General features: G+C 38.2%; 1 protein-coding gene across 1 annotated transcript in view; it reads right to left on the reverse strand.

Moving 5' to 3' along the window:
• LOC140849252 (serine/threonine-protein kinase TAO1-like) overlaps nucleotides 1–25,855 on the reverse strand; it is a 209,260-nt gene that overhangs the window by 17,516 nt on the left and 165,889 nt on the right. The window contains 2 exon segments of the mRNA XM_073236241.1: nucleotides 19,325–19,556; nucleotides 23,536–23,718. Coding sequence (XP_073092342.1) covers nucleotides 19,325–19,556; nucleotides 23,536–23,718 — 415 coding nt within the window.

Below are 25,855 nucleotides of genomic sequence, written 5' to 3' on the forward strand. Positions count from 1 at the left end.
ATCTCTTTTCTTTGGCAACAGACATAAATCTTCAGCTCTCCTTTTGAAAGTGAGTGACTTTTCAGTCTTGAGCCATGCAGTTCAATAAACAGACTTGATTGAGTCAAGTAATGAGGAGCCAGTTCTCTTTTGTTTGGTGCCACTGTGTCTGATCAGTTTGGAGACCAAAGCTTGGGAAATATGGTCAGTACTTGGGACATGCAATCAAGAATAAAGGAAGGAAAGATAAAGCCATGTGGCTTCCGTAGGACAGAGAGTAATGGGCTGATGAGAATAGTCAGAAATGACAACCTGGGCAATTTAAGGTCTGACAGCTGTGCATTAAGCAGCTTGTCAGTGTCGTGTGCTTCTGCTGGGGAAGGCAGATTCTATCATGTGGGGAAGGCCACGAGGCTTCCTAGAGTTAGTATAGCTTGTCCCATCTGCCTGGCTAGATCATTTGTTTCCTGGTCACCATTACTACCTCAGTGGTCACTGCAATATCTTGTTATAGCAAGAACCTGCTCTGGATATAATTTCCCATGCAAAAGGGCATGAGAACAATAATTAGTAATTTTATTTCTAATAATCGCATATTACCTTCACAGAATGTTTTTTATAAGTTTTAATGTTTTACCACTGTTACAAGTTTATGCATGTAAAGTGCTTAAAACAATGCCTAGCATGTATTAAGTTCTATGTAAGTATTTTCTATTATTTTTATTTCATTTGATTCTTACAAACACCCTACAAAATAGTTTGAATAGGTGAGACAAGGAGAAAACTGCGCATGACTGACTAAGTTAGTTTTCCTTCATTACTCAGTCTGTCTGTTTCAGCAACATGACCCTGGTCAGAATTCTTTTGGTTCTGCTAAGAGCAATATCTTCAGTCCCATGATCCCATAATTTCATCATTTAAATCCAGACTCCTTCCTGGTCCATGTCACAAGGTAACATATTCCAGGAACACTTGGATATTTGGAACCTTGAAGCAAGTTCTCCTGCCCCCAAAAGCTCCTGGGCATCCTGAGGCTCCAGTGCCCCTGGGTGATTGGGTATACGCTGTGCCCTGTCTAACGCCTTCTCCATCACCAGGTGGTAAAGCAACATCTAGTCACAGGGGCCACGTTTTGAGCAAAGGCATCAGTCAGAATACATTTTTGCTGCATTTCCAAAAATGCTCAATGAGCTAGACAAGAGTTGTCCTCTCTCAGTCACATAGCAGGACAAGGGCATTGTCAGTCTCTATCAGCTTCCAGCGCTGAAGGTGAAGTGAAAACAGTACACAGGCAAGTTGTAGTTGTTTCTAGGGTATATATGGAGAGTTTGCCAAAACCATGTCTTTAGAGTAAAAGAAGAATCAAAGGGGAAGGTCACTGTGGGTTTGCCCACTGAGAAAGGTCAGATCTGAGTAGGGCTAAGCAACATGGTAGCCAGCCCAGGGTCAAAGCCTTTTGAGAACTAGATGTGGAAACCAGAGTAGTGAGTCTTGTGTTTGATTCTGATGAATTTACAAGGCTGGTGACATCTTCTCATGGAGTTTTTCTGGAAAGGCCCAGTCCTTGGGCCTGGAGGTAAACCTTTATTGGTGTATAAGCTAGTGTTCTGCAGAGAAGAACAAACATATATATAAGTTCTTATGAGGAATTTGCTCATGCAGTTACAGAGACTGACAAGCCCCGAGATCTGCAGAGTGATTTTGCAGGCTGGGGATCCAGAAAAGCTGATGGTTTAGTTTTCAGTCTGAGTTCAAATACCTGAAACCTAGGAAAAGCCAATGTTTCTGTTTGAGTCCAAGACAGAAACAGCACTGATGTCCTAGTTCAAGACTGTCAAACAGGAAAATCCTCTCTTACTCAGGTGGCGGTCAGACTTTTTGTTCTAAGTAGACCTTCAACTGATTGTTTGAGGCTCACACACATTACACAGTCTGCTTTATTCAATCTACTGATGTAAATGTTAATTTCATCCCCAAAGACCCTCAGAGAAACACCCAGAATAAGGTTTGCCCAAACATTTGGGCTCTCCATTGCACAGTCAAGTTGGCACATAGAATTAATCATCACGGTTGATATCAAAGGTGCAGCAGAAATTACAGTCATTTGGAAACGGCTATAAGCAGAAGTGGATGATCTTGATACACACACCCAGGGAGATGTGCAGCTAGCCAAGGCCCCTGCAGAGTGCTAGAACTCAGGGAAGGTATAAAGGAAATGAAGAACCACACATCAGCCCACCAGGGAGAAGTGGTACTGCCAGAGAATATTGCTAGTATCCTTGGGCTGAGAGCTCTTCCTAAACTGGACTGTTTAGAATGCACATCTTAAAAATGCACTGTGTTTACTGATAAAATGATGAGAAAATTGAGAAAAGAAATTGTAATCAGAATTCTATTAATATGGTGTCTGGAAGCTGCTTCTGGTGAGGTTTCTCCCTGAGTACTAGGTGAAACCTCAACCTGGACAGGGGGGTTTTGGAGGGAAAGGAGGTTAGGGGTGTTGGGTGGGGAGGGCTCTTGACTCTGAACAAGAAAGAATTCTCAAAGAGGTCGAAGGAGTGTAGGTAAGGAAAGAACTCATTAAAGTGAGAGTAATAGTGAATGCAGCCGCCCTGCAGGCAACAGAGATCAAGGAAGAGCAGAGGGAGGAAAGGGATACTCACTGAACTCCTGCTCGGCATAAGGAAATTCCCTTGCTAACTCGTGAAGCCAGACTCTCCTGGCGTCCAGTGTCTACTTGAATCTGCACAGTGTGGGAACAAAGGCCCTACCACCCCAGGTTTTGGGGGAGCCACAGAGCATTGGTTGGACTGAGATTATGTTCTAAGAGCTTCCAAAAGTCAAAGATTTTCAGGCAGGCTACTCAAGAGCATGATCATACAGCTGCAGTCCTGTCCCGGTCACCCAGGTGATGGTAACTTGTAAGCCCAAATCAGAAATCTCAGTAGCCTTTCCTTTCTTGTCTGGAGTAGAACAGAGACAGAATGAAGACATGTACTTCAGTCTGGAAAATAGAATGAAATAGCCAAGTAACAAAAACACTTACTACTGGAAGAGCATGAAGACAAGACACAGTAAGTTGAGCAGTGAGATGTCTTTATTTAAGGCAAAAAGTACACACTTGAAGAAAGGAGAGTGTGGGCAACCTGAGAGAGGAGGCAGACTTAAAGGCTTAGGATTCTGTCTTTTAAGGCTTTCAAGATGGGGGCAAAGGGAGGTGGGGGGAGGTGGTGCAGGCTTGACATGTGGTCTCATGATGTCTATCTCTGGTGAGTATCCTCATCTATAGTCTATCTTCTCGATATTCTGTAAGATAAACTTAACACAGGGAATTTCTTAATCCTGTTCTTCTCCAAGGTAGTGGTTACCCTCAAGCAATGGGGACACATCATTTAGGACTACTTGCCCTGCCTTAAGATAGGGTCGGTTATTGGCTGATTACCATAAAATATGTTAGGAATCTCACCTCCTAACTCCCACGTTAAAAAAAAAAAAAAGGATCTTAGCCTTAACATACAGTTCCTCCTGTTCTTACTATACTATTTCTATCTCAACATTTTTAGGAAAGTTAATCATGATGCTTGTGCCACTTCCCTGCCCTACCTCAAATAATTATAGCAAGTAATACTTCCTCATTGTTTCTCCCCATTTTTATTCTTTTCAATATTGGTTTTTACATAGTTGTAGTCAAACTATATATAGAATATTGTGTTATATGTCAAATACACAATATACTTGACCAAAGCAAGCCTGCCCCTCAGGGGACATGTGGCAACATGTGGGGATGGTTTCAGTTACCAAAACCAAGCAGGAGGGTGTGCTGGCCCACTGGTGAAGGTCAAGGAGGCTGTGAAATATCCTGCAGTGTGTAGGACAAACCCCTGGCCCCCATGGAAGCATTACCTGATCCAAAATGTCAGTGATGGCAGCAGTTGAAAAACTCTGTTATACTTTTTGCAACTTATTTTACTTCACATATAGAGTTCAATATTACTGCAGGGTCTTTGAACTAATTTAGTCTATGTGCTAGCTTGTTGGCACATTGTGGGTACTGAGGGAAACTTAATAATGGATGCATCATAGTCCATTGAGTTAATGTGAAGAAATTTCCACAAGTATTCCCCTATTGTGGGACATTACGGTTAAGAGATTTTGCTCCTAAAAATAACACTGCAATGTACATTATGAAAGTATCTTAATTTGAATTACTTCCTTTGGATTAACTCCCAGGTGTGAGATAGTCTGCTGCAGAAAAGACTCTAAATGTTTTGTGAGTAATATCACATGTTTTAGGTTCTTCAGAGCAGGAATTTGCTTTATTTAATGTTTGAATCACTAAAACATAACACGATGCCTTGCATATGCTGTTTCTCAATAAGTGTTAATTAAATAGAAATTTTTATCATGCAAAGGAAGTACTCCTCAAGATTCAGTTTACTAAGACCTTAAAAACTAGGATGGTCCTGTTTTTCTCCTCTGATCCATGAAATATACTTCATTAATATTAACCAGTTTTCTAATCATCCTTCTTGATAATTCATGTTATTCTTATTATATATTGACTGATTGGAGCTGTTATTATTTCATCTAACTCTTGCTCTCCAAAGAGATTGGTTTATAATTTTGTGTGTGTGTACTAACTTTTCTTAGGCATATAAAAAGGGAGGGGTATGGTGGCAAAATGTCCACATAGTTGGAGTGGGGAATTCGCAGAAGAAAGTATAGGAGAAAATCATATGGAGAGGTAAATGTATGGGGAGAGAAAAAGCAATAATCATAGCCTCAACACCTGGCTCCTTTTTCAGGATCTATAAAGTAACAGCAGTATTCACAATAGCCAAAAGGTGGAAACAACACAGAGGTCCAGCAACAAATAAATGGATAAGCAAATGAGGGTATGAGCATACAGTGGGATATTATTCAGCCATAAAAAGGAATTTAGTACTGATACATCCTATACAATATGGATGAATCTTGGAAGCATGCTAGGTGAAAGAAGCCAGATACAACAGGTCACATATTATATGAAACATTCAAAATACATAAGCCATAGACAGAAAATATTTTGATGGTTACCAGAAGGAGAGATGGGGGAGCAACTGCTTAAAACACACAGGGTTTTCTTCTGAAATATTATACATGTTTTGTAACTAGATACGGGCAGTCTTGCAAAACATCATGAATATACTAAATACTACTGAATTGTTTACTTTAAATGATTAATCATACATTATGTGAATTTTGTCTCTAACAATCCAGTTTGTACATTTTTTTCATTATAGTCAGTGTTTTTGTGTCCTACCAAGAAATATTTGCTGACCCCAAGGTCATGACAATATTCTGTGTTTTATTCTGCTGTATGACTCTGGATTTTAGGTTTAGGTCAAGTGACTTTTCAAATTAATTTCTATATATAGCATGATTAAGTATTTATTTACTTTGAATACAGAGAACCAGTTGTTACAGCAGAATTTGTTAAAAACTTTCCTTTCTGGGAACCCTCCTACACTGCTGGTGGGAATGTAAATTAGTTCAATCATTGTGGAAAGCAGTATGGAGGTTCCTCAAAATGCTCAAAACAGACCTACCATTTGACCCAGGAATTCCACTCCTAGGAATTTACCCTAAGAACACAGCAATCAAGTTTGAGAAAGACAGATGCACCCCTATGTTTATCGCAGCACTAGTTACAATAGCCAAAAATTGGAAGCAACCTAAATGTCCATCGGTAGATGAATGGATAAAGAAGATGTGGTACATATACACAATGGAATAGTACTCAGCCATAAGAAGAGGGAAAATCCTACCGTGTGCAGCAACATGGATGGAGCTGGAGAGTATTATGCTCAGTGAAATAAGCCAAGTGGAGAAAGAGAAATACCAAATGATTTCATTCATCTGAGGAGTATAAGAACAAAGGAAAAACTGAAGGAACAAAGCAGCAGCAGAATTACAGAATCCAAAAATGGACTAACAGGTACCAAAGGGAAAGGAACTGGGGAGGATGGGTGGGCAGGGAGGGATAAGGGGGGGGAGAGAAGAAAGGGGGTATTAAGATTAGCATGCATGGGGGGAGGGAGAAAGGGGAGGGAGGGCTGTACAACAGAGAGAGGACAAGTAGTGATTCTACAACATTTTGCTATGCTGATGGACATTTACCAACTTTTTATGCCCCTTCAAAATATTGGCTATTCTAGGTCCTTTACATTCCCATTTAAATTTTAGAACCATCTAGCTTGTCTGTTTTTTCAGATGAAATTTTATTAGAAGCTGTTGACTGGGATCTCCTACATGAATTACCTACTTAGTTGATAGTAGACTGGTCTAAGATGGTTTTGAAAGAAAAAGGTTTTGCTTTGTTTCATTCTTTCCTCTCCATTGTTGTAGGTTACAAGGCAAATGCCAGAACATGAGCAGGAAACTCAGCTCAGAGAACAAATGTCTGGATACTAGAGGGTGCCACATACAAATATGAAATGTCAAAGGAGCCTGGTTCAAACCCAAATCCCCAAAACACATTACAAAGGGTCAAGTGAAAATGAAATGAACTCATCAACCTTCCTGAAATATATTCCAAAAAGATCATAAACATGACCATGGAGGTACAGAAAAACATTCAAGAACTCAGGAAATAAATCAGCACAGAGATCCATTCATTACAGAGTACAAAGGGGGTATTTAAAAGTGGATTAGATATGGTGGGGGAGAGGATAAATGAAAAAGAAAGTGGAGAAGAGGAAACAAAGAAGCTGAGGCACAGAAAAAAGGATCTTTAGGAATGAAAGAATATTGAGAGAACTGTGTGACCAATCCAAATGGAACAATATTCATATTAGAGGGGTACCAGAAGAAGAGAGAGAAAAAGGATGGAGGAGGAAAAAAGGCAGAGAGAAAAAAATAACAACCTTAAGATTGTGTTTGTAATAGCATACTGAGTTTAGACTCTTAGATAGTAAGGAAGTTACCCTTGAACCTTTGGTAACCATGAATCTAAAGCCTGCAATGGCAATAAGTACATACTTATCAATAATCACCCTAAATGTAAATGGTTTGAATATACTAATCCAAGGACATCGAGTCACTGAATGGATAACAAAACAAGACCTGTCTATATGCTGCCTACAAGAGACTCACTTCAAGCCCAAAGACATACACAGACTGAAAGTAAAGGGGTGGAAAACGATATTTCATGCATCTAATAGGGAGAAAAAAGTAGGAATTGCAGTACTTGTATCAGACAAAGTAGACTTCAAAACAAAGAGTCACAAGAAACAAAGAAGGACATTACATAATGATAAAGGGATCAGTCCAACAAGAGGATATAACCATTATAAATATCTACGTACCCAACACAGGAGCACCTACATATGTGAAACAAATACTAACAGAATTAAAAGAGGAAATAGAATGCAATGCATTCATTTTAGGAGACTTCAACACACCACTCACTCCAAAGTACAGATCAACCAGACAGAAAATAAGTAAGGAGACAGAGGTACTGAACAACACATTAGAACAGATGGACCTAATAGACATCTATGGAACTCTACACCCAAAAGCCACAGGATACACATTCTTCTCAGGTGCACAGGGAACGTTTTCAAGAATAGACCATATACTAGGCCACAAGAAAGAGCCTCAGTAAATTCAAAAATATTGAAATTGAACCAGCTTCTCAGACCACCATAGTATGAAACTAGAAATAAATTACTCAAAGAAAATGAAAAAGCCTACAAACCCATGGAGGCTTAACAACATGCTCCTAAATAATCAATGGATCAAAGACCAAATAAAAACAGATCAAGCAATATATGGAGACAAATGACAACACTAACTCAACACTGCAAAATCTGTGGGATGCAGTGAAGGCCGTGCTAAGAGGGAAGTATATTGCGATACGGGCCTGCCTCAGGAAAGAAGAAAAATCCAATATGAACAGTCTAAACTCACAATTAACAAAACTAGAGAAAGTAGAACAAATGATGCCCAAAGTCAGTAGAAGGAGGGGACATAATAAAGATTAGAGCAGGCCTAAATAATTTGATGAATGGAATCATGACATTATGTAATGTCTCTCTACTCCTTGTAATTTTCTTAGCTCTGAAGCTCTGAATATTTCATGTAGTATTAATACAGCCTTCAGCTGTCTTTTGTTTGATATTTTACATTTCCCTTAATGGAGGTCAGATTCTCTTAGCTTTCCTTCATCTAAGTCTTTCTCTCTCTCTGCTTTTTGCATTCATTCTACAAGACTTTTGCTTAGATAAAGGATTCTCTTCTGGGTTGGCAGTTCTTTCCTTTCCTCACCTTAATCATTTGACATTCTGTGGCCTCCACTGTATTTTATGAGAAATCTGTGATCATTCAAATTTTAGTTTATCTTTGCTTTTTAGCATTATGACATGTCTAGGCCTTATCAGGCCTAACTGTTTGTTACTGATTTTAATTTTAGGCCTTATCAGGCCTAAACTCTTTTGAATTTGCTCTGTTTGGGGCTTGCTGAGCATCTTGAATCTCTAAATTTATGTTTTTGTCAAATCTGGGCTCTTTCCTGCTTTGAGTAAGAATTATTTTCTCTAAAAAAATAAAATTCTCTCTCTTTTCCTTTATATAACACCTATAATGTGAAGTTTAGACAGTTTGATACTGTCCCACAAGTTTCTAAGGATGTATTCATTTTTTCCAGTGTTTTTTCCTGTCTTTCTTCAGTGTAGATAATTTCTGCTGCTCTGTTATCTTCAAGTTTACAGACCCTTCTATCATCTCTGTTCAGCGGTTGAGCCCATGCAATTTCTTTTGTAATTTCTGGTAATTATATTTTTCAGTTCTAAATTTCTCGATGTGGATCTTCTTTTATAGTTCTTATTTTTCTGCTAAGAACTTCAGTCTTTCCAATTATTTTGAGAGTGTTAACCATTACTGCATTTACTATGGTTATAATAGCTGCTTTAAAGTCTTATGTGACAATTCCAACATTAGGCTTCTCAAAATAGGCATCTGTCCTTTCTTTCCCTTGATAATTTGTCACATTCTCCAGTGGTGTGTGTGTGTGTTGTTTGTTTTAGCATGTGCAGTAAATTTTGGATTTTATTCTGGTCATTTTGAATATGATATTGTCATTTCTGAGTCATGTTTGCATCTTCTGGAGGTTGATTTGTTTGTTTTAGCAGACAGCAACCAGTGTAGATGACACGTTCTGTCTCACTTTCTGTGGGTGGCGGTTCTAATACCAGTTCTACTTTCAAAACTTTCCCTGTGCTCTTTACATTTGGCCTGTGCTATGTCTCTCAGTGATAGTCTAGGACTTAGGCAATAGTACATATCGTACATTAGTTCTCTTTCTCATAGCCTTTGCTATACTTTCTGAGTCTATTTTATACAAACACAAGTTACTTGTATTACTTTATACCCAGGATAGGCATGTCTTTTCCAGTTGTTTCCTCTCCATGATTTCCCCCATTCTCTTCAGATTCCAGTGGCCTTTTCCCAGTTACTTTGGTCAGAAAGACACAGACGCCCTTAGACTTCTGCATTGTACAGTTCCCCGTAACTGGGGCTGTCCTTGCATACAGTGCAGAAAGGAGAGAAAAGGAAAAAAAACATAATGGCAATTCTCCTCATACTGTTTGGGCAACAGAGGCCCTGTTTCTAGCTTTTCTGGCCTGAGAGAAAGGTTTTTCTCACAGGGTTTTTCTGTTCCTCTGGCACTGCAAGTCTAGGGCGAAGAGGAAAAAGAGTAGGAAAAAACCCCAGCATATTTCCTCACCATCTCCAGGTCACAGGGTCCCCTTGGGGATAGAAGAAGGGGACTCCTTTTAAGGGTTTTCTTGTCATCACCACTATCAAAATAGTTACTCAGGCAACTCTTAGGTCAAAGCCAGGAGATAGAGGAAAACAGAATCAGAAAACTCATGACTACACCCATTATGCTTCAGGTTTTGACTTCTCCCAATTATCTCTATTACCTGTTTATGGAATGTTGAAATCCTTTGGCCATTTATATATTGGCAGATTAGGTACTTTCTGAGTGATTTGAATGATATGTATATATTTAAGGAACATTAACCCTTAATCTGGATGTTTCTGTTCTTGTGTTTGATTCAAATTTTTTGACATAGTAATTTTTTAAAATGTGTTAGTCTTTTGTGGATTAAAAAATTTGCTAATAGCCATTTGGGTAGTCTTCCTAATTAGAGTATGTGTTGTGGTTTTTAAAATATTCTGTTTTATTTTTCTCAAATTTAGAACAAAATTTCTTAAAATTATGAGCGATTGCTACAAAAATTTAGGTAATACAGATGTCTAGGCTAACAGGCAATGCTCTTCACAGCCCTACTTACTTTAAGAGAGAAATATTAGCATTTCATACAGATCCTTCCATACGTTGTTCAGAAGTTTGCACTATATATATATATATATACACATATATAATTGAGGTATGACTTACATGCAGTAAATGCATGTACAGTTGGTTTTGAAAAGTGTACATTCGTATAATTCACTATCCCAATAATATGTAGAACATTCTATCATCCTGTGAAGTTCCTGTGGTTCCTTTTGTTCTCACATCCCCTTTTCTGCCCCCTACTAGTCCCAGACAACCGTAGATCTATTACTTTAGACAAATTTTGCCTGTTAGAGAATTCAGGGAAATTGTATAGTGTGTGCTATTTTGTTTCTGGATTTGGCTGAACATAATGCTTTCCATAGTCACCTGTGTTGCTGCCACGTATCAGTACTCTACTCCTTGTTATTATGATGCATAGTATTTCACTGTGTGAATATACCATAATTCTATAATACATTAATTTATTGATAGATATTTGTATTATTTGCAGTTTTTGGCCATTATGAATAAAGCTGCTGTGTGCTAGTTCCTGTGTGCCAGTGTTATAATTTCTTTTGAGTAAATGATAACTAGTTAAGGACTTACTCTATCCTAGTAAATGTTTATTTAACTTGATAAGCATCTGTTAAAGAGTTTCCCAAATAGTTGCACCATTTTACACTCCCATCAGCAATGTAATGAGTTTCAGTTCCCCACCTGGCACATTTATCATTTTTTTTTCTATTTTATTTTTATTATTTTTTGGTATCATTAATATACACTTACAATGAACAACATTGCAGTTGCTATACTGCCTTCCCCGTGGCCCCCCACCCACCACATTATGTGTGGTAATCATAATGCTTCTTTTTCCCCTTATCCCTCCCTTCCCACCCATCCTCCCCAGTCCCTTTCCCTTTGGTAACTGTTAGTCCATTCTTGGTAACTTGTGATCTGAAGACTACCATTAGGCCAAATGGTTTCTCTTCCCTTGTATGAGTGAGATTTTGTAAATCTGAATATAAATGAGGGAAAAATTAGGCCATGTGACTATAAAGAGGGCTACCAGAATCCAGTAGAAATTATAAATGCACAATAAAGGAAGAGTTCAGAGCTTCAATTTCTTTTTCTAGACAGTGTTCAATAAAATTAGTTTTTCACAAAGAAGCATTTCCAATGCAGACCTATTGTAATGATTTCATAAAAGTTCAGACAACATAACCAGAGACACAGCAAAATACACTTCAGTCAGAGTCCTTGTGCACTAGAGGCAAGTCTGCTACATGTACAGCACACTCTTCATCCTTTTAAGGAATCTGAGCATGGGAAACTTCCAGTTCTTACCAACTTAGAGGGCCTTTTCAAAGGCAATGCTACAAACTGGTGGGAGCCCTATCACGTTAGATGAGGCAAAACAGAAGAGCGAATTTGTTTTTCTTTAATAATGACCTGTATTTTGGTAAGCAGCTCCAAGATGGCAGCCCAAGATGTGACTTTTCCCCTTAGAGGAAGAAGTTTATCTAAAAAACAGAAACCTCCTTATATCACTAATAGCGATTCATACTTATATACTTAAACATATTATTTCCTGAATTGAATACACACTAGACACTTTACAGTGGGAGAATGGGACAAAAATATGCAGGACCATATAAAATTCGTCGGAAAGGGCTGCTGTGTTGGGCCAAATCTGTGCTTATATAGTAGTGGCTCAGAAGGGGCAGAAGGTGCGGGAAGAACTATTAGCAAGCAGGAAGAGGCAGCTGGAGAGAGAAAGCCCCCTGCCAACCCCATATCCCTCCCCCAGTGGCCATGGCCTGTTGACTTTAGTTTAGGAGAACCTTAGATGCCATAACCGCAACTCCTTTCTTGGCTATTTTGGTCCTTAGCAAAATTAATAGTTATTAGTATTAATGGAGTACAGAAAGTACAAGGATCAACGGCATCACTAAGAAAAATGTAGAGATAGCGCACATGAAGATTATGTGATTGGCTATCATCTTTGCAGAGGTATCACCACCAGTGTTTTTCAATCTCCATGGTTCGTTTCTCTCCGCATCACTTATTTTTTACTGTATCACGACACAGACCCATGGAAACACTAACTGGCTCCATCCCCAGTACTTTTTACTGCATTGCATCTTATGGATCCACATTTTACCCAGTTTTCTTCCCACCCACACAAGTGCTAAGAGGGTATTAAAAAAGAAAAGATAGCATCTAATGACCATCTTTTCATAAATATCAACCCAGAGTACTCACTCTTAAGAAACACATGCATTCTTGCCTTAACTGAGGACTGAAATAACCAAGTAACAGAACCTTAAGTGCCCTGATGGAAATGTACAGTATGAGATACATCCACCTATCTATACACACATATGGGCACTCATGTGTATATACAATATATACATACAAATGATAATAGCTATACCAAAAATGTGCATACTTAACAGCTTTTTAAAAAGCCAGTAGATCATGGTATAATACAATTCATCTCCACTAGTGAATGGCACAAATGGAGAAATGCAAAAGAGGTGTTTCAAGTACAATAAAGTCATATTTCACAGGTGAAAATGAAGAGTATTATTCCAGTGTCCAACACAATGTACTCTATGAAAGTTTAAAATGCCAGATACTTAGTACTTAAAGCAGAAAGTTACTAAAGTCTGCCTTATGGTCTGAAAAAGACACTCATAACAGAGGTTTTGGTTTTTGAAAAGGGGGTGAGGAAACAGGCGGGAGTGGGAAGGAGTGTCAAGGACAGTTTCTTAGTTTGCTGAGTGGTGTTTATCTGATGTCTAGGCAGCTGAACATCATGATGGTTATGCTAAAAAGTTCAATTTACTGGTAAATCCTTGGCTTAGAGTACTAAGCGTATTATACCTGTGGGTGTGGCTTTAAATGCAGGACTAGTCATCTCCAGGTATAGAGATCACTGAAAAGAATGGCAGTTCTGAATAAAAATAATATAAATACATTTTCCAGCTAACCTTATATATCAGTGAAAATACCTGTAGATACTGTAATTTGGGGATACAGCTGATTTTAATAAACAGAAAAAAATATGTATGAAAGGAAGGGAACCCAATTAAGAATTATCTCAAGGTATGAGGTTTTACATTTTCAAAATGTTAACTTAAAAGAAGGGAGAGACAGTGAACACAGGAAACTTTTTACTGCCAAGTTCTGGATACCAGATATAGCATTTACAAATTTCTGATATGCTGGACAAATTTCCCATATTTATTATTTTCTTAAACACATACATATTAAGTGAACACCAGCACTGGGGAGGAGGTAGTATTAGTTTAATCGAAGGTTGACATTTGTACACTGATTGAGAAAGTGCCTGCTTCTTTCTTTAGGATCTTTCAAAATCCTTCAGATTTTCCTGCTTTTACTCTTTGATGATTCCTACCATGATTGAGATTCCTCAGAAGTTAATCTTACAAACACACACAAACCAATCTGAATGATTAATCTGAATTAATTTGAATCTTTTTGCAAACTATATATATTTTATTCATTTTATTTTTTTTTCAAACCATATATATTTTAATTCAAATTAACTTAATGGAATAATTCAGGTATAGTGATGTAAAACTGGCTCGGGTCCTGTGGCAAAAACGAAGCCCTACTGGACAGACATTTGGAGTCAGTGTTCAATCACGATTTTACAAGTACATGTAGTCTGCATGAACTCAGTAATTCAGTTTGACTAATTTAAGTCCATTTCGATTTTAGAGTTTTATATGCAAAACTGATCTGCTTCAGTAAAGGAGCCAGATCTAGTAAGAATTTTTTAAAAGGTATCAAATTCCATTATATTTTTGGACATTTTATAAATTCTAAAGGTTGGTCCTATCACTTTCCTCTAAACATGTAGATATCTCAATTTGTCTGAGATACTGTACAATATTTGAATGCAGAAGAGCTATTGAAATAATTAAGTCCCTTTCAGTAGAATCAAGTACATGTTATGTCCACCTAAAAACTGGTGATCTCAACCGTGGCCAGGAGGACGACGGACCAGAGCGCTACATGAAACACTGCCTATGACTGTGTGTGAATTCTACTGCGATCTTGGTTTTAAAAATATTTACACTGAAATATTAATTTTTCTCCCAGTTCCCATTAAATGAATGCTAGAAAGTCCTAAAGGGGTGGATTCAGGCAGACTGGGCTGACGTACCTGGAGAAGACTTAAATTGGTTGAGAAAACCAAGATTTCAATGGTGATTGGTCTGGTCTAGGCGGAGAGCATCACTGAGAGGCCGTGGAGAATGCTACCTTGGAGCCCTCTGTGAAAAGCAGGAGTCTGTCAGCAGCAGGGCTCCTGGTTCTTCAAGACAACTGGGGAGAGGGCAGGACAGCAACCTAAAGGAACTTGGAGCGCTCACGGGGAAGGACATTTTTTCCCTTCAAGTCATATTCATGGCTCCCCACCCACCTGCAGCTCAGTCTCCACACTGGCGGTGGGACCCCAAGTCACATCTGACTGTCAGCATCAGGTGGATCCTTCATTACAAAACAAAACAAAATAAAACAAAACACACCCCTCTCTGGAAAAAAGAAGTTAGCTTTCGTCAAGAGATTTCCTGACCACCATAACTCACTGTAGTGTTTTTTTTTTTATTTGCCAAACTTGCTGGTTCCTTTTCAGTAGTACGTTAGCACCGAGGCTTTAGACTTCTGCAAGTGGTATTTTCTGTCGTGTGATGTTAACATGATGCCAAGCAATCACTAAGTCTCAAGAAACTAGAAGTTTGTAAAGTATTGCAGCAACAAAAACAGCAATCAACAACAGAAAAAAAAAAAAAAAAAAAAAAAGGAAGAGGACCTGCACATGCAGCAAAACCTACAGTGGTGCTGAGGGTTAGTCAGCCCTGGTAAAGTCACAGGCTCAGTGACTCCTGGCTCACTCGGCAACTAAGCACTTAAATAACGGGCTATTCTACTTGTAAACAGGAAACCCCATAAACCAAAAGGGGGTAATCGAATTATGTCTAAGTAGTGTGATGAGAATTCCAAGAGATGGTGGTCTGTAAATACGGCATCATTCAAATACCTCTGGCCTTTGATTTGTATTGGTTACATGTCTTTGTTTTTGTATAAACAAAGTAAAAGTACTGTTTGGGGTCTTGGAAGTTAACAGAGCTTAGCTCAGCTAGGATGACGTATCACAGCATAAGCAACAAAATATCAGGATATACATAGGCTTCATCTCCTCACTCTGCTACTGAATATACCCCTCATATGAGCTTTCAGGGGCCCCTCTCACCCTTTTTGTCTTCCCCTTTGGAGGCTTACAAGTTTGACAATGTAATTTCCACAAAACTTGGGATCTCCTGAAGCACCTCCATCTCACCATACCACAAAGAAGGCACAATTGAATAGACCAAAAAAAAAAAAAAAAAAAATCCCTGACAAGCTTGCAGCATTCAGAAAAAGAATTAGGTTGTCTTCTACTCTCTGAAAGAGTCAATGCAACCCTTTAGTGTTCATGGATTTCCACTTTTTTCCTACTCCAAATGAGGCCAATTTAATAAATAAAAGTCAGACAAAATACATTTATTTAATAACCAAAATACATTGGTGAGGGGATACAGGTGTGTTTCCATAATAACTTGTTTTAGCATATGCTGGCTGCTGTGAGCGGCTCATAAGAACCTGGGGTATACAGAGAAAGGCTTTAGATCTTTGCACAAATTTCTTAGGATAGACTTGTCCAAAAGTGATGAGTCAAGCCACGTTGCTGAATTGTTTTTGCAGTTTTCAGAAAATACCCCCTATCTAACCAGTTTCTTTTTACCACGTGCACTGTATGTGTGTGTGTGTGCATATTTAATAAACACACATACACACCAATTCCCCTTTACATAAAATTTCCCCAAAAGTTAAAAACAAAACAAAGCACAAAACCTGACAGCTAAATACTATGACATCCCAATTAGTAAACACAAAACAGAACGCTTTACAAAAATGAATAAAATATACCATCTGTACTCAGCTTCCACATGGTAGCACCCAAGCGAGGAGGCTGCTTGTGATGATGTCTACAGGGAGTTTCCTTTGCTGGACTGTTCCAGCAGAATGGCCATTCTCAATTATTTTGATTTGGTTGTTGATCCATTGATTATTTAGGAGCATGTTGTTAAGCCTCCATGGGTTTGTGACCTTTTTTGCTTTCTTTGTGCAATTTATTCCTAGTTTTATGCCTTTGTGGTCTGAGAAGTTGGTTGGTAGAATTTCAATCTTTTTGAATTTACTGAGGCTCTTTTTGTGGCCTAGTATGTGGTCTATTTTGGAGAGTGCTCCATGTGCACTTGAGAAGAATGTGTATCCTGTTGCTTTTGGGTGTAGAGTTCCATAGATGTCTATTAGGTCCATCTGTTCTAGTGTGTTGTTCAGTGCCTCTGTGTCCTTACTTGTTTTCTGTCTGGTGGATCTGTCCTTTCGAGTGAGTGGTGTGTTGAAGTCTCCTAAAATGAATGCACTGCATTCTATTTCCTCCTTTAATTCTGTTAGTATTTGTTTCACATATGTTGGTGCTCCTGTGTTGGGTGCATAGATGTTTATAATGGTGATATTCTCTTGTTGGACTGAGCCCTTTATCATTATATAATGTCCTTCTTTATCTCTTGTGACTTTGTTTTGAAGTCTATTTTGTCTGATACTAGTACTGCAACACCTTCTTGTTTGCATGAAATATCTTTCTCCATCCCTTGACTTTTAGTCTGTGCATGTCTTTGGGTTTGAGGTGAGTCTCTTGTAAGCAGCATACAGATGGGTCTTGCTTTTTTATCCATTCTATTACTCTGTGTCTTTTGATTGGTGCATTCAGTCCATTTACACTTACAGTGATTATTGAAAGATATCTACTTATTGCCATTGCAGGATTTAGGTTTTGGTTACCAAAGGTTCAAGGTTAGCTTCTTTACTATCTTACTGTCTAACTTCACTCACTTATTAAGCTATCATAAACACAGTCTGATGATTCTTCATTTCTCTCCCTTCTTATTCCTCCTCCTCCATTCTTTGTATGTTAGGTGTTTTTTTTTTTTTTTGGTGTGTGTGTGTGTGTGTGTGTGTGTGTGTGTGTGTGTGTATGTGTGTGTGCTCTTTTGTGTTTCCTTTGACTGCTTTTGTGGGTAGTTGATTTTGTTTTTTGCCTTTAGTTAGTAATTGATTGGTCCGCTTTCTTTGCTGTGATTTTATTTTCTCTGGTGACATCTGTTTAGCCTTTCCCTCAATTTTTGCTTTTCTGGGAATTGCTTAATCCCTCCTTCATATTTAAATGATAATCGTGCTGGGTATAGTATCCTTCATTCAAGGCCCTTCTCTTTCATTGCATTAAATATATCATGCCATTCTCTTCTGGCCTGTAAGGTTTCTGTTGAGAAGTCTGATGATAACCTGAAGGGTTTTCCTTTGTAGGTGACTTTTTTTCTCTCTCTGGCTGCCTTTAGTACTCTGCCCTTGTCCTTCATCTCTGCCATTTTAATTATTATGTGTCTTGGTCTTGTCCTCCTTGGGTCCCTTGTGTTGGGAGTTCTGTGTGCTTCCATGGTGTGAGAGGCTATTTCCTCCCCCAGTTTGGGGAAGTTTTCAGCAATTATTTCTTCAAAGACACTTTTTATCCCTTTTTCTCTCTCTTCTTCTGGTACCCCTATAATGTGGATATTGTTCCATTCTGATTGGTCACATAGTTCTCTCAATATTCTTTCACTCCTGGAGATCCTTTTATCTCTCTCCCTGCGTCAGCTTCTCTGCGTTCCTGTTCATTGATTTCTATTCCATTAATGGCCTCTTGCATCTCGTCCATTCCGCTTTTAAATCCTTCCGGAGATTGTTTTATTTCTGTGTTCTCCCTCCTTAGCTCTTGCATATTTCTCTGCAAGTCCATCAGCATGGTTATGACCTTTATTTTGAATTCTTTTTCAGGAAGATTGGTTAAATCTATCTCCTCAGATTCCCTCTCAGGGGAGGATGTCTGGGTTAGTCTGGTCTGTATCAAATTCTTCTGCCTTTTCATGGTGATAGAGGTAGTCGTAGGCACTTGGCATGTGTGTCAGCTGGGAGATCAAAGTCCCTTTCCACTTGCTCCTGACCTTTCTTTCCTGGGAGAACGGTGACCCCTAGTGGCTTTTACTGGGCAGCTGCGTGCAGATGGGGTCTCTGATTCTTGCCCCGCTACTGTGGAGTAAGCTCCATGCGGTTGCTGTGGGCGTGGCCACTTTTAGGCTGCTGCTCTGCTCTGGTGGGGCCGCGCCAGAGGGGGAGTGGGCGGGAGGCTGTTTATCACTGTGGGGGGCCGCCAAGCTATGTTGTCGCCCATGGGGTTGGGGCACCTGGAGTTCCTGGGGATTCCCAGCTGCTGGGCTATATGCCGGGATGCCTCCATCCAGCTGTGAGGCCCCTGTCCCTTTAAGACCTTCAAAAAGCACATGCTTTTCTTTTGTCCCAGGTGCGCTGGCCGTGGGGACCCGCTCGCAGGTTTTACTGTTCAGTTTCCCTAGTATCCAGCACACCACGCACTGTGTGTCCATGCTCTGGTGCGGATGGCTAGGGCTGGGTATTTAGCATTCCTGGGCTCCCTCTGGTCCTGCTAGGCCATGGCTTGTATCTTATCCCCTTCGTGAGGCACTGGGTTCTCGCAGATGTAGATGTAGCCTGGCTATTGTACTGTATCTTCTGGTCTCTGTTTTAGGAATGGTCGTATTTCTTGTATTTTCAAAAATATATATGTTTTTGGGAGGAGACTTCTGCTGTCCTACTCACACCGCCATCTTGGCTCCTCCTCACCATTCTCAATTATTAAGTCACGTGTAAGACATGTGTGACCCATTGGATATTTGTCAAGTGACACTGGTGCTTCTGTTCATGCCCTGTTCTGTCCATCCCCCGGCAGCTGTCTGCCTCAGAACCCGAAGGCTATTGCGAACTCACATACTGCTACCTCGGGGTACCCCATGCATTGGCTCAGAAGGGTGACCTGCATCGCTGGGGACCCACCTTGTATTGGATGGCCCCAGGCTTGTGGTAGGCCACCTATGGGATGCGCCCTGTGAGGAGGTCCAGGGGGGGTTTGGCTGAATGCCTCAGGGGCAAGGTTAGAGAGGTCGTTTCCAAAACCTAGTCCCTCGCTTTCAGATTTGAAAGCTTTCATCTCTTTTGCTCGACGCTCTAGCAGGCTTCGTATTCTTTCACTGCACTCATTCTGAAATGTCAATATCTCTTCTTCCATCTGTTGTGGGTTGGTGGGGGGAAGCAAAAAGAAAGCTCATTTATTTTAAAAAATATATAAACTACAGAAGCAATAATTATTCTGGTTTAAAGTGAATCATAAAAATGTCCACTCTGGCTATTTTAAAGGATGTATATTTAAAAATCAAAGAGATGTACTGTAGGAATCATATATAACTTATATTGCTAAAATGTGTAAAATTAAGTTCTTAAAAGCAAAGGTAATAATCTCTATTGAAATAATAAATCAAGGCAATTATCATGAATGGCTACCAAAACCATTAGGTAAAAAGATTGAAGAAGAAAATGTGTAAGGAGAATGTAGCCTTATTAGATACACCATAAGGTCACTCTAATGTAATAAATATGGTATTGGTGTAGGAACCAGTAATTAGTAAAACAGAAACAGAATGAAGTTTGTAAGTTTTTAATGCAGGACAAAAGCACTAATTAATTTAATGGGAAAAACAACACAGGCACAAGTGGCTAACCACCTGGAAGAAAATAAAAATGGAATCTCATCTGATACCATATTCCAGAAAGATCAGAGCATTAAGTGAAAAACAAACAGAAACCATAAAGTTTCCATTAGAAAGTTAGGAGACTCTATGTACTTAGAAATCAGTGGTTGGGTAGCCGTCAGAATCAGTTTTGGACAACTCAAAGGTTTACAAATATATATAGCTGACTAGAAATAGTTTTAGTGTGAAAAAATACACAATAGTCAATGACAATGGGAAGAAGTTGATGGAGAAATTGTTGATGAATGAGAATATCTGAGCCCACTCATCAAATATGACTTCAAAGTGGGACAACTAGACATTATATAGCTTTTGATGTGATGCAAAAGGAAGTGTAACACAGTAACCCTTATGAACATTCCTCGCAAAAATTTTTAAAAGGAAAAAAATTAATGTAAATATAATCATGCCCCTAGATCTAATGACCAGTTTACAGGAAATGCAAAGTAAAGAGGAATGCATTAAATGACACCATGAGGTTGGAATCAGCCAAATTCAAATGCGAGAATTCCTACAAAGCAAATGACCCAGTCCACAGTAATAAAAAAAAGGGCACAGGAGACTAAAAGGCTTAAAAGACAATGAAATGCAACGTCTACACCATGTTTGGGCCCCAATCTAAATAAACCAAGAAGACCTTTTTTTAGATAGAAAGGGAAATTTAAGTATGGACTGAGTATTAGGTAATCTTAAACATTTATTATAATTTTGTTAGTTAACACAATGGAATTATGACTATGTTGAAGTAAAAGAGTCCTTATTTCCTTATCTGTGTTTGCAGTGAAATGATTCTATGCTGGCATTTGCTTTAAAATATTTCAGATACTCTGCCCCCTATCCTGCTCCCCTAAAAGGCTGCATGTGGAGTTGGGAAACAGACGAAATATAAGCAAGATACTGATAGCTGTTGAAGTTGCGTAATGAGTATTTGGGGACTTCATTGTACTAGTTCTTAATAATTTCACTAATACTTTTTGTTTGAAAATTTCCATGATACAAAGTTTTTAAAAAATAGGAAATAAAGAGTATTTGTAAAGAAGTATTAAATTAGGTTTTAAGATATTTGAGGACTTAAGCCAATAGTCATTGTTCTCTACACAGAAATCTAGCTCAACAAATGTGCTTAATTTTTATGTATCTTTTTTTTATACTAAGTTATCATTGATATACAATCTTATGAAGGTTTCACATGAGCAACATTTTGGTTACAACATTTACCCATATTATCAAGTCCCCTCTTATGTATCTTTTTTAAAGTGCCCTTTTAAAAACACACAATTTAGCATGGAAACACCTGGAGGACCTGGAGGACAATTCTTGTTTCATTTGGACGCTGAAAGCAATCTTCAAACAGAATTATTACACATCTAGAAACAACTAACATTCTCTCTGCTTCCACCTCTATTTTCAGATGACTGTTTCTTATCTGTACAACCAGTAGGCACAAAGTACAGAAAATACAGATGTTACAATGTTTTCAAATCATACCATGGGTATATCACTGCCTTGGTAGTTGCCAACTGACTGACCCCAAAGTACTTTATAGTCATGCACTTCACTTGAAATATAAACATGAGCCCTAAAAATCAAGCAGCAACTCAAAGCACTGTAGATTTATTCCACTGTTTCTTTTATTATTTTTAATACTAAATCTTATGCATGTCTATTATCAAATACAAACCACCACAACCAATCTACCATATTAAAAGAGCCATTATAAGTATTAGTTCAACTCACTTTAAGTGTGATTTGTCTTTATTTTATTCAACACCTCATAAGCATTTTTCCACATTAATACTATTTTTATAGCCATTATTTAAATGGTTGAGTAAGATTTTATTAAGTGGCTTGGTCATAAGCACTTAATTATTTTACATGGTTAGGTGTTTAAAACCATTATAACTATGCTATAATTAACATATTTATGCATATTGTTTTTCCTGTATTCAGGATTTCTTTTCTCTAAATTCTCTAAATTCTTTGCTTAACATTTTCTAAGATCATTGATATACTTCCAAATTGCTTTCCAAAATGCATTAACAATGTATGAGAGTGCCACTGCACTTCTGGCAATGGTATTAGCCCTATGCCAACATTTTACCTGGTTTCGTAGAACATAAAGGCCTTAGTTCATATATTGAAATGACTACACCTAAGATACTAATTAGCACTCTTTAACTCGGAGCCACTAGGTGGAGCTAAAAATACAAATAAAACAATACCAATAATTCTCTCATGACACTGTTACTGAAATACTATAGGTTTCTCTTTTAGTGATAATTTTGAAGCATAAGAGATGGAACTTTAGATTCAATTTTAAATATGCAAGTTGAAATCAGGCAGATTTATGAATTCTGTACATGGGACAACTACATTTTTCTAAAAATTTGTATGTGTTTCTGTCTTCCCACCTTGAATGAGAAACACAATTGAGATAATTTTTAGAGGCAAGTACCTCTTAAAGGAGCCAGTAATGAAGACAGCTGTGCCAGAGAAATAGCAACACCTTCTTTTGGTGGAGTTTTTAAGAACATTTATTTTTAATAGAAATGAGGTATTCTATTTTTATCACAAGAACTGTAGAAAGTAGAGGAAAATCTATGCGCCAATTAATGGTCCAGAAGCAATGACAATTTTTAACAGACAAAACCATTAGGCATGTGTTAACTTACAATGGACCTAAGACATGCCAGCTGCTGGGAACTTATGGCTCAGGAATTCTGGAACAGAGCATTCAATCCTGGATACAAGTGGTATTCTACTACTTCTCAAAACAAATGCCTTTCCTCTCTTTCTTTCTCAAAAGCTTATACCCTTTGTTCTTTCTTCAACACACACACACACATATAGCCTCAGTACCTTAAAGGACACAAGTGAATTTAGGGATTCTACTTCTAATATATATGACAAAGAATAAGTAAAATAAATAAAGCTACATCTAGAAATATTTTCAGCCTGACACTTCATCTGTGTAAAACTGGTCTTACCTTCTCTTTTCTAGTAATGCATCAATCTGTACAGTTTCAGACCAGGAATGAATGAAGTATATTCCTGATCCCTTTTCCTTGTCTCTCTCAAGCAATTACTAAAGTTTTTTCCTTCACTATCCAAGTTTCTCTCCAATTTCTTTCGGTACAACTAGGTACACAAAAGAAGGGAGGAAAACGGAGCCAGAGCTATCCTTTTACAATTCAACTGTCTTCACATAACTCCACATCATTCCTCTAGTAATTACTACTTAAGTATATATATTCCTTTAATACATCACACATTAATTTTAAGGTTCATTACTGAATCAGTAATTTTAAAGAAAAAGAAAACACTACCAAAACTAGAATTAAGGAAATATGGTATTGTGAAAACAATCTAATGCCACCTCTGTCATCACAAAAATATATTTATGAAATGATTTTGATGAAAGCAAATCCTGGCACAATTACTTTTTTCTATTACGCATACCTGTTGTTTCAAGAGTGCCTTGCGGAGGGAGACCCTCCGTTTCAGCTCCCGAAGCTCTTGAGCGTGTTGTGCCTCAGCCTGCATTTTGATCTTGCTCTGAAGTTCAGTCAACAGCTCCAGTTCCTGCTGCAGCTGCGTTTTCAAAGCCTGGCACTCTGCCTCCTGCGCTTCATCCAAATGCGGCTGAAAGAGAAAGAAAACATACATCCTCCTGTGAGCTACCTTCTCATGACCTATGGAAAGGAGGACGTGTAAGTTAAGGCAGACTACTCTTCTATAGGGCACAACTGTTCTCTTTTACATCTTGGGGTAAACATCTCTGGAAAAGGAAAACACAGCAACCAATGACGGCATTATAAGAATAAAGCTATCATAAGCTATTTGGATGATGCCTAAATAATCATTATTTTTTAAAGGAAAACGGAATCTGACTGACATAAGACTGGGAATGTCTTCTCTCCAATGGAAATAACTACAGAACAGGGACAAGCATGCCACAGCTTATGGGCCAAAGCTGAACAGCTACCTGATTTTTTGTTTTTGTTTTTCAATAGTCCACTAATTAGGAATGGTTTTTTACATTCTGAATTGGTCACATTTTAAACGGCTATGTAAATACCCACATAATAACCTCAGTTTTTCCTCCTAAAATATTTACTATCTGGCCCATTAAGAAAAAGTCTGTAAACTGACATAGCAACTATTTTGTGCCTGCACTCAAATGTGACCATCTGGATTCCTGGTAAAGTGCTACTTTTTGAACCCTGCTTAACAAAGCTGCTTCTCCAATCTTGATGCACTGTTGGTATACCTACTAAACCTCTGCAAGGCACCAGCAGAGAGCCTATGTGGAACCTCATGACCAAGTGTATCAAAGAGAATTACATATGCATCCTGCATATTTCCAAGCAATGCTGAGAACAAGAAGAATATGGACCACCTTCACTATTTCCCAAGGTACAGCAGCATTTTCATCTCCAACTTAATATTTCAATTGTTGGGATTTTATTCGGGTGGTGGAAGGAAAGGGGCACTAAATTTGTTTTGCCTAAGTAAAATAAACTTACAGCTCGAGTGGAGAGCATTTCATTAATGTGGTCATACTGCTCAGTTAAGATGGCTAAGTTTTGGATCTGCTTCTCCTTAGGCTTTACTCTTTAGCACCACAAGCAAAAACCTGGAAGTCAGCTAACTAATCTTTCAAAGGTCAAAGAAAAGTTATGAGGCAAGAGAAGGGACAACCCTTCTTGTGGAAATGATAACAGACATGAACTACATAAACATTTTTGAGATAAAATAATTTGAGTTCAGAAACAGAATAACTCTGGCTTTAAATCACAGGTTAATTATTCTATGAACTCAAGTTTCAACAAAATGTAGTAAGATGAGATATATTTGATAAGGTATAGCCATCAAGCCTACAAGTAACAACACTCATTTGCTACACAAAGGCAGAACCTATAGTTGAAATTATTTACCTCAATATATATACTGCCAGATATTGAATGGTTGACTAAGTGTGCAAATGCATGTATGACCAAACACTCTTGTCAAGGAACTAGTTCCCACTCTTTGCTCCCATACTACAAAATCAAATATATATCTTTGTCAGCATTTTACACCAATTGAGGTACTAAGTCATAGTCATGTACCTTTATTCTGTGAAGGGTCAAGAAATGTCTAGCTAGAAAGACAAACTCTTGGTTTAGTTACGCTTAGCACTGCCCTTAAATACTGCCCTTGGTTAATAAAATTCCTCCAAGTTAGCCAGAAATGGAACAGTGAAATTTAGAATTCTCTTCTGACTTTGTGTAACCACCTCCATTCTTTAAAAAACTTTTAAGTATTCAAATATATTGCCAAGAAAACTATAGACACTCCATATCACTAGCTAATGACAAAAAGGAATGCCCTGGAAAATTTTTTCAAGAAGATTAATACTTATACCAAGAATAAACTATATTCCTCAATGTTTCCCCCAAGTGAAAGCAGGATTAACATGTTCCAGTTGTTTCTTAATCACTTAATACTGACAAAACGTCACCTAATGGCAGATGAAGAAATGGCAGATAAACAATAGGTGTTTACCCAAGTCATTCCTCAGAAATGGTGCCCCAATGTCTACAAATACTGTCAGCTCACCTAAGTGTGCAAACTGAAGTCCTCCTATCCCCCTTAAAGTCTTGGAGAAAGTTGGAATAGTTGCAACTATTGAAGTTGAACTACTACATAGTAAATACAAATTTATCTTAAAAAGTTGCAACTATTACTTATGTAAATGAAATGACATGATGTTAAAATAGTCTGTTTTCTCCAAGAA

Source organism: Manis javanica, chromosome 4 (assembly GCF_040802235.1).
Source record: "Manis javanica isolate MJ-LG chromosome 4, MJ_LKY, whole genome shotgun sequence".
In the NCBI taxonomy this organism is placed as follows: domain Eukaryota; kingdom Metazoa; phylum Chordata; class Mammalia; order Pholidota; family Manidae; genus Manis; species Manis javanica.